General features: G+C 46.0%; 1 protein-coding gene across 2 annotated transcripts; it reads right to left on the bottom strand.

Moving 5' to 3' along the window:
• Positions 1-3,935: 3,935 nt before the first annotated feature.
• On the bottom strand, positions 3,936-15,507 carry papolg (poly(A) polymerase gamma). Of its 2 annotated transcripts, XM_035399752.1 has the most exons (23): positions 15,150-15,507; positions 13,467-13,634; positions 13,231-13,297; positions 12,865-12,946; positions 12,610-12,719; positions 12,405-12,458; positions 12,187-12,298; positions 11,802-11,891; positions 11,558-11,696; positions 11,038-11,110; positions 10,824-10,944; positions 10,572-10,656; positions 10,372-10,425; positions 10,069-10,188; positions 8,520-8,629; positions 7,078-7,199; positions 6,753-6,913; positions 6,512-6,621; positions 6,192-6,418; positions 5,976-6,056; positions 5,515-5,574; positions 5,295-5,411; positions 3,936-4,746 (listed from the first exon to the last, which is right to left on the bottom strand). In XM_035399752.1, the coding sequence occupies exons 1-22, from the start codon at positions 15,164-15,166 to the stop codon at positions 5,313-5,315; spliced, it is 2,262 nt and encodes a 753-aa protein (XP_035255643.1). In that variant the 5' UTR covers positions 15,167-15,507; the 3' UTR covers positions 3,936-4,746; positions 5,295-5,312. The 2 variants fall into 2 exon arrangements, with proteins under 2 accessions (XP_035255643.1, XP_035255641.1); XM_035399750.1 differs by having other exon boundaries at positions 3,936-5,411; positions 15,150-15,506.
• Positions 15,508-16,146: the final 639 nt, after the last annotated feature.

Genomic DNA, 16,146 nt, shown 5'->3' on the forward strand with positions numbered 1-16,146 from the left:
TATCAACAAACGGACCCGGATCAGTTTAATTACGATGCAAGTCAGTTTACGAATACAAGGCAAGTATTTTGACAACAGCAAACCTGCAATTGACATGCCTTACAGTAGGAAAAAAAGAAAAATGAAAAAATGGTGGGCTGGCCAACGTCACACTGAGGACTAAGCACAATTACCTGTATCTCCGTCGCCAAATGTCAGAGAAACCACATACGCCACCACAGGACTCCAGGCGTAAAGGTAAACACTGTAAAAAAAATATATGCTAAATCACACATGTCTGAAAAGTGCAATGTTATAGTAATTACTTAATATCTTGACATGAGATATGTAAAACGCGCAAATTGGACAGCGACGGACAATTCAACAGACTGGATTAATCGTCATTAGGAGACTGGAGACTGAAGACATTTGTTCAAATGTCTGCCGACGCCATTTAAGACAAAGAACATTAATCAGGTTTGTTTTATTAACATGCTTATAATATCAATTTTAGGGTATTCCCCAGGCGAGCTAGCACGCCTACATAAGAAGATGGGAATGTCCCAGAGACGATGCGAACAAGGAAGTTTTTTTCTAACGTGGCAGAGAATTGGCTTCCTGCCATTTACGCAGCGATTGCCATACAATTACGTCGCACGAATTTGTTTATATTATATATTACCCCATATATACTATACGAATTTGTTTACTACGCAACTGTATGTAAACGTCTTAATACTCGACTGATTTCATCCCGCATACGAGGGCGCTCGCTGCGCTGACTTTCATGCAGACCGAGAAATCTTAAACCCACAATGAAGAGCGTACAAACTGTGACGTCTTTAACAGTAGGTGAGGAAAAGGACAGACAGGTATAAGCAAGAATGTAATCTTGTGCGCGCGCTGGGAAAACTTTAGATGCGATTAATATTTTTTTAAAGAATTGTCATATTTAGTCCTTCCAACCTTCGGCTGCTTAGTGTCCAACAGACACGGCACGTCATTAAATATAACTTGACTTGAAATGTCTTATTTTAATAGTCTCTATAGAACTAATTTTAAAACATCGCTAGAAATCTATGAAACAGTAACCCTATAAGTGGTAATGATAAAAATTGTAACGTCACCCCTATTTTCCAGGACCACGTGAAGGGTAATGCTAAAGGAACCACCTCAGATTTTTTTTTAAACCACGTTGACCCAAATGACAAATAGGCAGTGTGCCTTCATTTTTTAAATAATCTGATGTATGTTTTCCAAACTTTGCACCTCAATCTGCCAATATATGAACTGAAAGGTACAAATTAGCTTAAACAATTATTTGAATGACGCAAATGAGTGACAGGAAGGAAAACAAATTCTCAGATGTTTGGGAGTCACTACTACGGGAACATTATGTGCTGGTAAATAAAACACTACATGGAAACTATACATAGGCACAGTTGCCCTTTCATTGTTTTTTAAGTGTCAAAGGCCTTTGCTTCGCTTACCTTTTAATGGAATGACACGTCCATGATTAGTTGGCTGTGGTCTGTTTTCTGTAATATGCACTCTTACCCACTGATTTCAGAGAAAGTGCAGAGGAATCCATTTCGCAGACGTCTGTGAAACTACTGCACTCAACTGCCATTAAAGTGGAAAGGATAACCTCACATTCAGTGCAAAGCACTGCAAACATTTTTAACAGCCTTTTGTGTTCACGCGAGGGTCCACATACGCGACTGTACGCAAGTGATCAGTCAATGACGTGAACTGAAACCAATATCCAAACAAAAACCAGACCAGAAGTGCTCGTGTCAATTAGCACATACCCACACCTACAAGCTGTCGGTTACAAAAAGTGCATGAAACGGATGACAAAGAAAAGAAGTTTGAAGCTGAGTTAATCTGAGAAGAATCAAGGCACTTAGAGGTAGGAGGTATATAATAAAAAATCTTTATTTTGAGAGATTAAAAGTAAATGTTAAAATACAACGCAGAAAAACAACATGACTACAATCTATGCGAAGTGGCTCAAACAGCCTTCAAGATTTATCCCTTGGAGACCAGAAAGTAGGCTTTTAACTCAATTCGCTATTCAAGGTTTACAAAACTCAGATGGACTAGTAAAATAGGACAATTGCATAAATTGCCAAAGTGAACACTCAGCAATTAATTATACAGAATGTAGGGAACATACTTCTAAAGTTTTTTTTTTTGGGGGGGGGGGGGGGGTTCCATATACAGTGCAGTCTGTATATGAACAGTGACATGGTTTTAGCAGCTTTGGCTTTGTAGTCCAGCACATTGGATATGAAAGGAAATGATGAATATCAGGGCAAAGTGCAGTGTCAGCTTTTGAAGGGACTTGCATCCATATCAGGTGAACTGTGCAGGAATCACAGCCCTATTTATACATAACCGCCATTTTAGAGGACCAACTGGACACTTGGTTACTCAGCGGTTTCTTGGCCAGCTGTGTCTTTGCATCATTAGTTCATGCACAAGAAAGCAAATGGAAGGAATCGATTGTAGGTGTGGAACTTGCATTTGGAATCTGCTGCTGCTGTCTCTCAACATGAGGACCAAATAAGCGTCAAAGCCAGTAAAGCAGGCCATCATCCATCCATCCATTATCTATACCCGCTTATCCTGGGCAGGGTCCATCCATTATCTATACCCGCTTATCCTGGGCAGGGTCCATTCATTATCTATACCCGCTTATCCTGGGCAGGGTCCGGGGGGGGGGGGGGGGCTGGAGCCTATTCCCAGGGTATATCGGGTGAAAGGCAGGATTACACCCTGGACAGGCTGCCACTCTATCACTCTACTGTACACTTCTGAAAAAAGTCTCATGGACAGATGAGTATTAACCTGTACCAAACTGGTGGTAAGAGGAGAGTGTGGAGAAAGAAAGGAACTGCTCAAGATCCAAAGCACGACACCTCATCTGTGGAGGTAGTGTAGTGTTATGGCTTGGGCATGTATGACTATCACTGGAACTGGCTCGCTTGTCTCCACAGATAAGACTGCTGACTGCAGCAGCAGAATGAATTCTGAAGAGTACATAAGCATCTAATCTGCCCAGATCCAACCAAATACCTCAAAACTCATTCGACACCACTACGCCTTCCAGAAGGAAAATGACCCCAAACACACAGCTAAAGCAGCCAAGCAGCTTCGATGGACCAAAAAAAAACAAAGAAAAAAACTTGAATGTTTTTTGACTGACCAAGCCTTTCCCCGAACCAGAATCCAACTGAACACGCCCTACACTCGCTGAAGACAAGACTGAAGGCACAAAGCCCCTGAAACACGAGGACTGAAGATGGCGGGAGTACAGGCCTGGCGCGGCGTACCCATCTGGTGATGTCTGTGGGTCACAGACTTAAGGTAGTCATCAAATGCAAAGGATTTGCAACTACTATGACAACTTTGTGGATTGGACAAATTAAAAATGTGAGGACTACGTATTAAAAGGGCTGCAATTCCAACAGGTACCACCCAATATGGATGTAAATTAACACATTACCACTGACAGTCTGCACTTTAACCTCACGGTTTCATTTATATCCAGTGTGCTGGACTACAGAGCCAAAACAACTATAATAGTGTCACTGGCCCAATACTTACGGACTGCACTGTATTAGTAAAATCAGGCATTTTTCAAACTAATATTTTCATAGATTTGTCAAGGACAGACAGTGTACAGAGAAGAAAAACATGGGAAGTCAGTGGACACCTACATGGATTTCACCTGCCTAGAATTCATCCAGACTGTCATGATGACAACCAAATACAACACACAAAAAGGCATGAAACCTCTATAAATCTAGGACACTCCAAGGAACAAATATAAGGTTTCCCTCCGAAGAAGTACCAACATACCAAAAATACCCCCCCCCCCAATTTATTAATATAAAAGTCTGAATTCACAAAAACAAAAAGCAAAACAAAAATAAACAGGGAGACAGACATCTGGGGTTTTATGGTTTTATGGTATTATTTTAAAGGAGACAATACCATACATTACATAGAAAAATACCCTTTCAAATACAATTTGTTGCCCTACAAAAACAATACCCCAACGAACTGAAATATTTTTTTTTTTTGTTTTTTCTTTTAAATTGCGATAAACGAAGATTCACATTCGGCTGGAGCAGTCATCACAATGTTAATGAGGAAGAAAAGTAACGGCAATGGTTTTGATATATAAAAAAAGCACAAGGTACAAACATGGCGGGTATAAATAAAATGATAAGAACCCCAGGAAGTGAGTGCGGAAGGAGCCTTAAGCGCGCAGCTGCTTCCTGTACGCCCGACTTGGGCGGGGCCAGTGAAGTTACAGAGCGTGGGGGAGAAAGCAGAAGCCGGGCTCCCTCCTTCTACGTCATGAACCAAGGAGGAGCCGAGGGGCCTCCACAGGAGGCGTAAGAGCCGCCGCCCCGCTCTCGGGGAGTTAGCGTAGCGAGGGGGGAAAACGAGGGGGGGGGGGGGGGGGCAAAAAAAAAAAACAAAAAAGAGGGGTTGGGAGGAACTCATCCAGCTATACAGCACACAGCACTCGACCGTCCCGTTAAAGCAGGCTGACCCTGGTCCCGGACCGCACCAGAACCACGACCGCCCGGGCTACAGCCAATCACAGGCCAGCACGGAGCGTCAGATTTCCACTGGCTGAGAAACAGCGGCTCGCCAGGGCCCCGGGGCCGAGCGCGCTGTGGCGGGCAGCGTGGTCGCGGTTCTGGCCCGGTCCGTGGCCCAGAGGAGCCGCTGACTGCACTGGAACCTCTACAGTCATTTAAAAAAAGAAAAAAAAGGAAAAAGAATATCCTTGGAGGAGGAAAAAAAAAAACAAAAAACAATTTTGACAGTACATAGAGAGGGAAAAAATAAAGGACTTTTTTTTTTTTTTATAACTTTTCTTTTTTGTTAAAAACTACAATTTTTGGTGTATGAAAAAAAGACTAAACAGTGATTTTAAAGACAATTATATACATAAACTATACTTATTGTACAAGTTATGAATTCTAACAAGCTCAACTCAGAGTATTTTGTCGCGTGAAGGCAGTTTAAAAAGAAAAAGGAAACCGACCAATGAATTCCGAAAAAAAAAAAAAAAAAAAAAACTACCACCCTCCAATACTCTTGATTGGCAGTTGATCATTTCAGGGAGAGATTGCAAGCGTCCAGCAGGGCAGCAGTGTGGGGGTGTTAAAAACACATTACCCCCCCCCCCCCGCGGTCCTGCTCCCTTCTCCAGGGGGTCCCGGCACCAGCAGTGAGTGTGCACTAAAAAGGGGGGGGCGGGGGTCAGCGGGGTGACCCAGCAGGGTTACCTGGACAACGCTTCGCTGCTATCGGTTGAGGGTGAGTCTGATGGAGTTCTTGATCACGCGCAGGTTGCTGGTGGGGAGGGGCGACGAGGCGTCCGGGAGCTCCTTGCTGGGTAATCTCTGGGGGGGGGGGGGCGGGAGGGGGCACAGACGAAGAGAAAGGTTTTAAAATAAACGTGGTTCCTCTGACTCGGTCCTAATCTGGAATTACAGGAGGAGGTACCTGCGTCCTCGACGTGTCGATGGTCGGGATGGGCATCGCCTGAACTTCAGCAGGCCCTTCCTGTTGAGCACAAGAGTGATTGGCTGGATGAGAAAAGGAACTCCTAAAAACAGGTCACGTTTACAAGGCTAAAAGAACAGTTAGGGGCTGCCTGTTGTACCCGTCGAAAGACAATGTGTTCAGTTGCCGTGTGCAGTGACATTTAACTCCATTTGCACAAACAAAAAAAGGTCACTCATGGGCTAGCGATAAACAAATATTCAAATATTCTGATACGCGTCTGAAATTAAACCCAGATAATTCTAACTAGTAATGATATTAAAACTCATTAGTAGGAATTATCATGGTTTTATTTCACTTTGTGAAATAACACTTTGGGACAATATGCTAAGGGAGTACGCAAGCTATTTTGGCTAGGAGGGAGTGTGTCGATGGCGATTAAGGAGTCCGCTGGTACCCACCACCGCCGGGCTGTCCCCTTGCTCCTGCCCGTTGCTGGGAGGTGGATAGGGCTCTTTAAACTCCGAGTCCCCCAAAAAGAGCTGTAAAGGGAAAAGTACAGAATGAGTACTACAGGCCTCCACGTATCCTGTGTGGGGACAGGGCAGCAGTGTAGGGTTCTGTGTGGCGCAGCTCCGGGCCGGCCGCAGTGCGTGATGGGTAAGGCGGCGGCTCGCCTTGTCGGCGTCTTTGAGCCTCTTGGGCGACTCCTCCAGGGACGGCGAGTGGGGCCGCTTGGCGGCGGCGGTGCCGTTGACCACCGGGGCGGCGCTCACGCCGTTGGGCAGCTCGCTCGGGCCGCCGGGGGAGCCGTGCCGCGGGACCACGCTCCTGCCCACCACCGTGGGGATGGTGCTGCCAGGAGGGGGCGCTGCGCTCATGGCTGGGGGCGTGGCTACCGGGTCTGCAGAGGGCAGAGACGTCGGGTTTAATAAGAGACCAGGAAGGCTTTTAAACTTACGAAAATGCACAGAGGTGACGGGAGGGCGGTACTCACTGGAGCCAATCACAGGGATGGACATGCCCTGCTCGGTGCTCTGGGGAGAGGCCTCCTCGGGCGGCGGGCTCTCCGCAAACAGCAGAGCGGGGGGTTTGGGAGGGGTGATGCTGGAAGAGAGGTGGGGAAAGCCTTAAATGTGGACCCGCTGCGGATCACGTGGAGCTCGCTGGCTACAAACGGGACCGGGGGGGCTGGAGTTACGGGGGGGGGGGGGGGGGGGGGGGGGCTCCACGCTCACCTGTCGTCCGTGTCAGAAGCCGGCTTCCGGGGCTTGATGACGGGGGTCGGGGAGGTGAAGGGCGTGCCCGAGTCCGTGTCCCTGGAGCTGTCCAGCGTGCTGCTGTCCAGAGAGGCGCGCTTTGTCCCGCCGCCGGAGCTGCGGTTCAAATCCGCCATGCTCTGCACACCCGGGGGAGAGAGAGGGGAAGGTTACACCGCGGGAAAGGACCGCGCGCTCGTTTTGTAACGCTAGCGTCAGGCGCCGAGCGGGGAAGCGACTCCGTCCGGACGTCGCGGGGTAGTGATGTCACGCCCCGCCGCGGTGGGCGTGGCCTTGTACGCACCCGTTTCTTCTTCTGCAGGACCTCCGGAGGCAGGTACTGGTGGAGCTGCCTCTTCTTCACGTGCGTCGCCTCGATCTTCATGCCGTCTTTCAGCATGTTGATGTTGTTCGCTTGTCGGTACACTGCGGGAAAAGAGGCGGACGCATCAGAAGCGTGGGAGCCAAACATACGCTCCACAACACAGCCATTTTCAGCACAACAGCACAGAGACAGGAAGAAAAAAGGGGCGAATCATGCTTTTGGAGTTCTGTGGCAGAGTACCCTGTCTCCAGGTGATACATCACTGAAACAAATAATTCAGCCCTGTCAGAATTAAACCCTGCCACCCAAAATTGAAGTTAATTTAGTGTCACCTGGAGCCCAGCCCACATCTGTGACGATAGGTAAAAACCTACTTCTACGTAAACAAGGAATGTCATTTCTAGAAATCCTTTTTAGCCTTTCCTCGTTCCATTGTCTATACCTTTTGTAGCTCTGCAGTTGGCATTCAGCAGTTTGTTAGTAGTAGTTACCAGTAATGTTAATATCTTATAGTTCGTTTTGATTTAGATTACTAGTTTTTATAATTGTACATAGTGTAACGCTAGTTTTTTCTAGTCTTCTCTAACTTTATTATAAGTCTGGCTGTTTTCTCATTTCAGCTAAGATGGCTAGCATGGGTTTCACTGGCTGCATCTGTGGCTGTCAGTCAGCAAGTTACTCACAAAATGACGTGATGTCTAAGATTGAATGTTCAGCTACAAAAACAAAGTGAAATAGTTTGCGTATGGTCAGTTAATGTTGTATACTTTTCATGGTGGATCATTAATGTGGTTCTGTTCTGAGGAAGGGAATGAGGCAGATGACTAATGATATCGTCAGATCATTAGTCTACTCTGTAACCGCATAAGGAGCACTCAAATCCTATTCGCTTTATTTCTCCAAAATATCTTTGCTGGTCTTTAAGAAACAAAGTTCATAGCAATTTGCGGACATAAAACAGCGATTGCAGCTAGCCTGATCGTCGGTGGGTCTCTAATTCAGTGACAGATTTTTTTTCTTTTTTTGACAGCCGCTGGATTGCTTTCCCCCTTGCTGGCTCCGCCCCCGTGCCCATGACACAGCTGGCTCCATCACCCCTCCCCCTCCTCCCTTCTGCGCTCTCACTCTCAACCCCAATATGCATCTTTTAAAACTGTGAGGTGGGAGGAGACAGGCCAAGAGCTGGTGAAGCCGCACACTTAAAAAAAAAATAATAAAAGGAACAACAAACTACACTCTGAAGATACTCTGCAGTACATTTTCATACACAAGTATTTTTACATCAACTTGTTTCACACACACACACACACACACACACACACACACACACACACACCCACAAAAGAAAAAAGCTATTTCTTGAATGAATTGTGATGGCAAAATGCACGGACAGCATTAACACAGCTACAAACAGGCCTTACCGGTGTCTGTGAAAGCCTGGATGTCATAGGTCAAGTCAATGTTCACACTCTCCGCATTCTCCACCTTCTTGAAGATGATTCCAATGAACCACCTGGAAATGTATTCATTCCTGTTTCGACAGAAATATGCATTTTAATCACCCATGTATCACTGGAGTTTTAAAAACATTTATATTTTAAAAGTTTTGATTTTGAACTTAATAAGGAGGGAAAAAAATGAAATCAAGCAATATTTGATATAGACTACTACCACAATCAACACACAGGTTAAATAAACTGCAGTAAATTTCAAATGTTACTGAATTCCGTTATCAAATCCAGACGCACAGAACAATGGAAGAGGGACAATTAGTTTTCAGCTCCACCTGGTGACTATGCAAGGTACTGCGTCCACCGCTCTTAAATGCTTGAGCACAGACAGACAGGACGTCCTTCATCAACTGACATTGGTCTTCCTGTCCACTGGATTTTATCATTAAACCAGAACAGTACATTCCATGCACTTTCCTTCTGTTTCATTACTGTACACTGTCTGGAAATTCTTTAGAATCCAAGAACTAGGCGGACTCACAGATGGAGTTTAAAAAGCTAGTGATCTATAATCCTTGATGCCATTTTTAATGCAAACATGAGCAGGACACGTTCCCTGTAGAATTTACTTCTATGTTCTACTCTCATATTTCAAATGTAATGCAAGTATTTAAACTCAGGTTTCTTGGCTCCAACCAGAGATTCAAATCCTACTTGCTCCAACCAACATGATACAAAATGCTCTTTCCACAGACTTCAGTGGTGTACAGCTACTGTGCCACAGTCTCTCAGAACAGACTCGCTCAGCAATCGTTCATGAAACCGTTTACATAAGATCAAAGCTGCACTATGGGAGATTGATGTTGTACTCAATTACATAATTTACCAACACCCACTGGGAGAAAATCAGATCGTAGAGCTCAGGTTAAAACAAAATGTTCTTGTTACACAGTACCCAAAAAACAAAAAAAAAAAATCAGTTCTGATAAAGAACTCCCTTCTATGAACTCAAGTTACAAAGTAAACAGAAACACTGCCCCCTTGTGGGGTCCGTCTTGGCGGCGCACATGCAAGGCCACAGACTGCACAGGGAAGCGCATCTGAGTCGGGGCTGAAAGCCTACACCCCGGCAGGCCCGAGTCTACACCCCGGCAGGCCCGAGTCTACACCCCGGCAGGCCCGAGTCTACACCCCGGCAGGCCCGAGTCTACACCCCGGCAGGCCCGAGTCTACACCCCGGCAGGCCCGAGTCTACACCCCGGCAGGCCCGAGTCTACACCCCGGCAGGCCCGAGTCTACACCCCGGCAGGCCCGAGCCCACACCCAGGCAGGCCCGAGTCTACACCCCGGCAGGCCCGAGTCTACACCCCGGCAGGCCCGAGCCCACACCCTGGCAGGCCCGAGCCCACACCCTGGCAGGCCCGAGTCTACACCCCGGCAGGCCCGAGTCTACACCCTGGCAGGCCCGAGCCAACACCCTGGCAGGCCCGGTCAGCGGGCAGCCGGACTCAGGACTCACTCGCTGCTGTTCTCCTTGGACCCGGGGAAGGACTGCGGGTTCACATGGGCCAGAGTGATGTACTCGTTCCGCTCCAGATTCCCCACCAGAACCCGGATCTTGGACTCCACCAGACCGATCCTGGAGAGAGACGGACACAAGGTCATGACAAACAACCAGAGCAAGGCATTAAGAGCGCGTGTGAGCACTGTGAATAACAGCCAAAATGGGAGCAGGAGCCGCCAGGGTGAAGGACTGCAGTTTCCACCAATGCGGCTGTACATGCAAAACACACACGCACACATACAACAGTCACACACTCACCATTCTAAGTGATTCTCCTCAGTAGATGCACTGGCTGTCAGTACAATGTAATGCCTGTTCAACAAGATGCACAAAAGGTAAAGTGAAACTTTAATTGCAATTTTTAGAACATCCTTCTGCGCATGTTCACCAATACTATGTAATAACCGTAAGTACAGAATCGACACACAAACCACCATAACCACAACGCATTTACGTACTTGTATTTTTGGAAAAAGTTTGGCGGCTCAAAAAGCTTCGACCAATCCGCTTTCCCCTGAAGAATTTCATCGGTGACATTGAGACCTGGCGGTATGAGGAGAGGGAAGTTCAGCAACCCAAACGCGCATCACAGAGAGGCGACCTAACTGCTGAATGTGGACGTGTAGCCGCCAGCAGTTACACCTACACCGTTCAGACCGATTCCGGGCCGTTGCCGCGAGCGACGGGCCCGTTTCCGTTTCTTTACCCACCGTTCTTAAACTCCTCGCTCATGATGGTGCGGGTGGAGGTGGAGACGTTGTAGGTGGAGTTCTGCTGCGGGTACGCGGGCGTGATGATGGGCATGAGGTGGTACCGGTCAGAGGGGTTCACCTGCAGGTGGGGGGGGGGGAGACGTTAGCCTCAGGGCAGGATGTTAGCCGGCGGGGGCAGGGGGACAAGGGCACTTTAGAAAGCCAGACTCACCCGTGGGTCCCAGACAGGCAGGTTCAGGTTGCTCTCTTCAGGTTGTTTCAAGAGGACCGGGTTGGGCCATTCCCTGCGGGAGGGAGAGGTTGGGGGGGGGGGGGGGGGTGTTAGTGAACAGGGCTTTACTGAGCTCTCTGGAACACTACAGGTCTGAAATGTTTCAGTGACCAGAACTGCTCCCCTGAACAGATAAAACATTAAGGGCCTGATTTACTACAAACTTCAGCATGCGCAAAACCATTTAGTATGCGCAAAACCAACAACATGACCAATGATTGGTCATTGCATTCGTTTTTGCACTAATCATCGGTTGTGTTCTGCGTGTGCCAAAAGGTCAATGGCAAATCAGGGCCTAAATGTAAGCCATGCATGTTGGCCGGGATGAAGGAATCTGCATTAAACAAATGGATAAAAAAAATAAAAAAAACACTGGCCATCAGCCTTCTAGTGCTGACACCCAAGCGTTCCTCCACAACAGGAAGCGGTGCGAACGCCTGCATTTCCCAAACGGACTCACCACTTGGAGAAGACGAGGAAGAACTTGTGCACCAGCGTGGCGGCGACCGCGTTGGGGTACAGCTGGCAGGTTCGGGCCACCAGCATGGCCCAGGACACGCCCCCCAAGAAGCCCAGCATGTTGGAGTAGATTCCCCGCCCTGGAGGAGGGGCACAAAGCCACGCCCGTCAGATCTCGCGCTGCACGCACTCAAAGCGGCCGAACCTTTCACACGCGGCCCCCCACACAGCCCCGGTACACTCACGCTTGGCCCACAGCTTGATGGCTCTCAACGTTAGCCTGAAGTTCTCCTTGTTTGGCACCAGGTACAGGATTTCATCGGTGACTCGACAACCTGCGCGGAAGGGTTCATTCATAAAAACAAAGCACTGGCACCCTGTTCTGCAAGAGAGCACCTCAGCTACACAAAAAGAAAGGGGATGTTTAACCCTTTAAACTGAACATTCTAATACTGATGTAACGATCACTACTGGGAACTGAAAGCAATCGAATTCTAGAACATTGACTTGTAGAAATATTCTTAAAAACCTACTCTTCAAAGAGTGAAGGACAATCCTTCCAAAACAGTTTCTATCACTACACTACAGGTGGAAAATCCACACTTCAATCAAACACTTTGAGCAGCCTACCGTTTAAGCTGCGAATGCATCGGATATCTAGATTCCTCAAGTGAGAGTCTCCTCGCAGGTCCAGGTTGTCGGGAATGGACGGCAGGGCCAGTCTCGCAAACAACAGATCAATCTACCCAGGAGAGAGAGGGGGAGGGAGAGAAATTAACGCAAATAAATCCTTTTATAAAAAGAAGTACATTAAGAAACTTTGAAAGCACCATTTTAACGTTGCTTACCTCAATCCCATCAAACTTAAACTTGATAACTGGTACAAATGCATCCTCAACAGCCTGTGTTGAAAGAAAATGAACACGTTCAGTCGGTAAACCAACGAAGGACAGTCGGAAAAGGGAAGCATGCAGTTTGGCTATTCTCCCCCAGATCCCCCCTGGAGTAGCCCGCCGATGAGACCAGCGCGCCCTGTGCCCGGAGAACGCTCACCCGTAGGTCTTTGATCTCCTCGAGCTGCTTGAGCTTTTCAAAGAAAGACTGAAAGAAGTCGGAGCGGTCCACGTGACGGGGAGCCACACACAGCGCGTCGATATCCGCCCCTGAAACGCCGGGAGAGGTACATGAACCACAGGCGGCATAAGCGCGAAGCACACACTGCTCAGGCTGCTGAACAGGACAATACGACAGAGGCCATTACTGGCTTCACAGCAGCTTCTGTACATGCAAGCATCTCGTTGGCCTCACCTTTAGTATGCACTCCAAGTCGATAGGACCCAAATGTAAATATTTTCCCACCGACATTGGCTACAGCTGAGGGGGGAAGGTTCTGTAACAGAGTAGACGTACATTTTTAATATTTTATCAACATATAACAGCAGTAAACAGGAGGGACACCTGATGTTTAAATGTAAGAACAGTGAGAAATTTGAAAAGAGAAAACTCATTCTGAAAAGGTCATGTCATCAACCATGGTGCTATTTTACAAAGGAAATGGACTGGACATGAAGCAAAGGAAATATTCTGATACAGACACGCAGACAAAGCTGGCAAAATTAATAAATGAAAGACAAAATAAAGGTGCAGTCATCATTACGCAATTCTATTACTTACCTTAGTATCACTAATATCTGCAATCCATTCCTTGACAAACATGTTGAGTTTCCCCAGAACGGCCAATCTGAAATATAACAGACAAACGTGTGTGCACATAGTATATGGAAACCTAGTTTAAGTTGACAGTTCATCGAAAAAGTCAAGCCCGTTCCTCTCAAATACCACTGTTGCACCAAAGCCCGGGCGCAGCCAACGCGCTCACGTGGAAAAAAAGTGACGTCACAAGGCCCCACCTGTGATTGAGCTCATCCTCGTCCTCAAACACCCCGAAAGGCTTCATGGCCTCGATGAGTTTCTGGGTGTACATGTGATCGATCTCCCTGGGGAACGCCAAGCTGATGGAGGATGTGATCCCATAGTGTTTCTGAGGCTGCTGCCCGCCAAGCACACTGTTGCTAGTCCTTAAAATAAATAGAAATAAGACAATTCACCTTTCCACACAGCTCCTACTCTCTTCACAAAATTCATCATCAGTTTAAACAAGCATGACAGTGGTTGACTATAACTGTAGGCAAAGTACAAAAAAGTTACAAATAAAATAGTCTAGGTTATGGAATAGCATTCCATTATATTACACATGATGACACAAACAAAATCACACACACACAAAATACAATTTTAAAAATAAAATTAGATTAGAACACGACTACCACGAAAAGAATTAATGCACGTTTTAACTGACACTGACATACGTCCTGATTTGGGGCGGGATACTCGTAATAGACAAAGCTCAAGATACATAATTTCATTTGGCCTTAAAATTAGGTCATATAATGGTACCGCTACAGGTTGATAACGTACGGACCACGCCCCATCGCCCCGGGTTATTATTTTTTTTAATAAAACGATAAATTAGTATCTAACAGTACGTCAGCTTACTGCATTTAAAGTGACTTCTGTACAACGTATTGTGTTTTGTGCATTACCGTTGTTGTTTAGCTAGCTATACCATTTCACATTGCTGCATAACATTCGCTTCAAAACCAGTCCACATGTTTACATTTAGCAAGCTAGGCATTTACTTAGGCTACAGCGAAATTAAACTAGCGGGCAGGAAATACTAAAGTTGCAGGCTGAAAAAAACATACTGATTTGAGCAAGACATGTTAAATCCTGACTAGAAAACGCAACAGTCACAAAATCAACAAGCTAACGCTATGTAGCAAACACCATAGCGTTAGCAACAGTCGCGCCAAGCATGTCACCTCTCTCGTAACAAGAATGGCTAACGTTAGCTAACAGCAAGATAAACAAACCATCTAGCTAACGATAGCCACCAAGAAGCACGACACACAGACTAGCTAACACTAGCTACCACTGAGCAAGATAAACTGGTTGTGTAATGTTAGCCAAACGCTCGTCATTTCCAACGAATCGCACCAAACGGTTTGATGCAGGGAACACGATTACGCTTCAACTCTCGCCAACTCATGAAATAAACCCAGCTAGACTAGCAGATTCGCCTATGGTTACAACAGTAAAGATACTGTAGACAGCTAGCATGTCGTTTTAAGAATCACACAAGGATCGATCGCCAAGTTAGACTAACTTCACCAGAACTCAACCCTGTCAACCAAAAGCACGCATCGTATCTCAGCGTACTGTTGTCAGCAAGCTAGTTAGCGAATCTACACAAAGTTAACGCAAGTTCAACATGTAGCTATCCAGTGTTACAGAAAAATAGCTTATAATATAATTAATCTTATTTTTCCGGTGACAAAGAACAGTCTCATTTATGGTTCTCCTTTGCAACAAAATAAACAACCGCAAAACATATTCGATGTGAATCTCGCAGGCCTTTGTTAATCCTAGCTTACTAGCTAACATACAACCAGGTAACGGCCATAAACCCATCTCCTTTCAACAACAAAGGGAAATTAATTTATCAGATCAGTTTAAATGCTTGGACCACTTACGTTGACATTTCTTTCATGACCTCCAGAGGAGCTTTCGTCGTATTTTTCAAAATATCTTCCTTGAAAACATGTAAACTCAGCCAGCAGCAGCCCCCGTCAGTATTTATAACAATAGTTGTACTCCAATATGGCGACGACCGGCGCTGTGTTTCCCGACGGGCTTTGCGCGGCACAGCACGGCGTTAATGCAGTTGGTTTAAATAAAGTACGCCGACTGCATTGTAGCATTGGATCAGGACTGTTGACATGGAGGTAGTGCAAGTATTTTTTCTTAACAAGTCTATATTTCGATATTGTTTTAACGTTAACTGTTCTGAGAAAAAAAGCGGGTACCATATTGTGCGTCTTCCCCTTTACAAGTAGGCCTAGACAGTGAGGACATGAAGTTCCGGGACATCGCGTGACTCAGTTGTCAGAAGCCCTCTGGGTGCTAATTTTCACGTCGTACTGCTGTTAGACTTAGGCCTATACATTTTCATTTCACCACATACATTTGTCACTGTTGTCGCAAATCACAAATTTGTAAAGGGATGCGGTTTTTTCTTTTTTGCTGAAGAGACTCACAAACTGTAGTCAGGGGACCCTGTGGATTCCTGTAGGTGCGGCATGGGGTCCACATAAAAATAAAATGAAATTGCAACAAAACAAGAACAAACATTTTTACTTCATAGAATATCTGGTTTATATTTTCTTATGTATTATATACAAATACATCTTGTGTGCTTTATTCATCTTTGGTAACATGGTAATTATTATGTAATTATTATAATTAAGGGAGAGTCATCATAAATGTAACAGTCCGAATGTATTTAGCCTAGTACTGTGCAATTTTATTTAAAACAGCTTTGACGTCAGTAGTTATTAGCCTTTTCATTTGCATTCATACTTTAATCAGCCAGTCAGTTTATTAATTCTTTAGTATTCAGGGCAGCAGCAATTTACAAACAAATAGGCCTACATAGCCTATATATGCAAAATTTTATTTTAAATTTTAAGT

The sequence above is a fragment of the Anguilla anguilla genome, chromosome 18 (genome assembly GCF_013347855.1).
Source record: "Anguilla anguilla isolate fAngAng1 chromosome 18, fAngAng1.pri, whole genome shotgun sequence".
Lineage (NCBI taxonomy): Eukaryota > Metazoa > Chordata > Actinopteri > Anguilliformes > Anguillidae > Anguilla > Anguilla anguilla.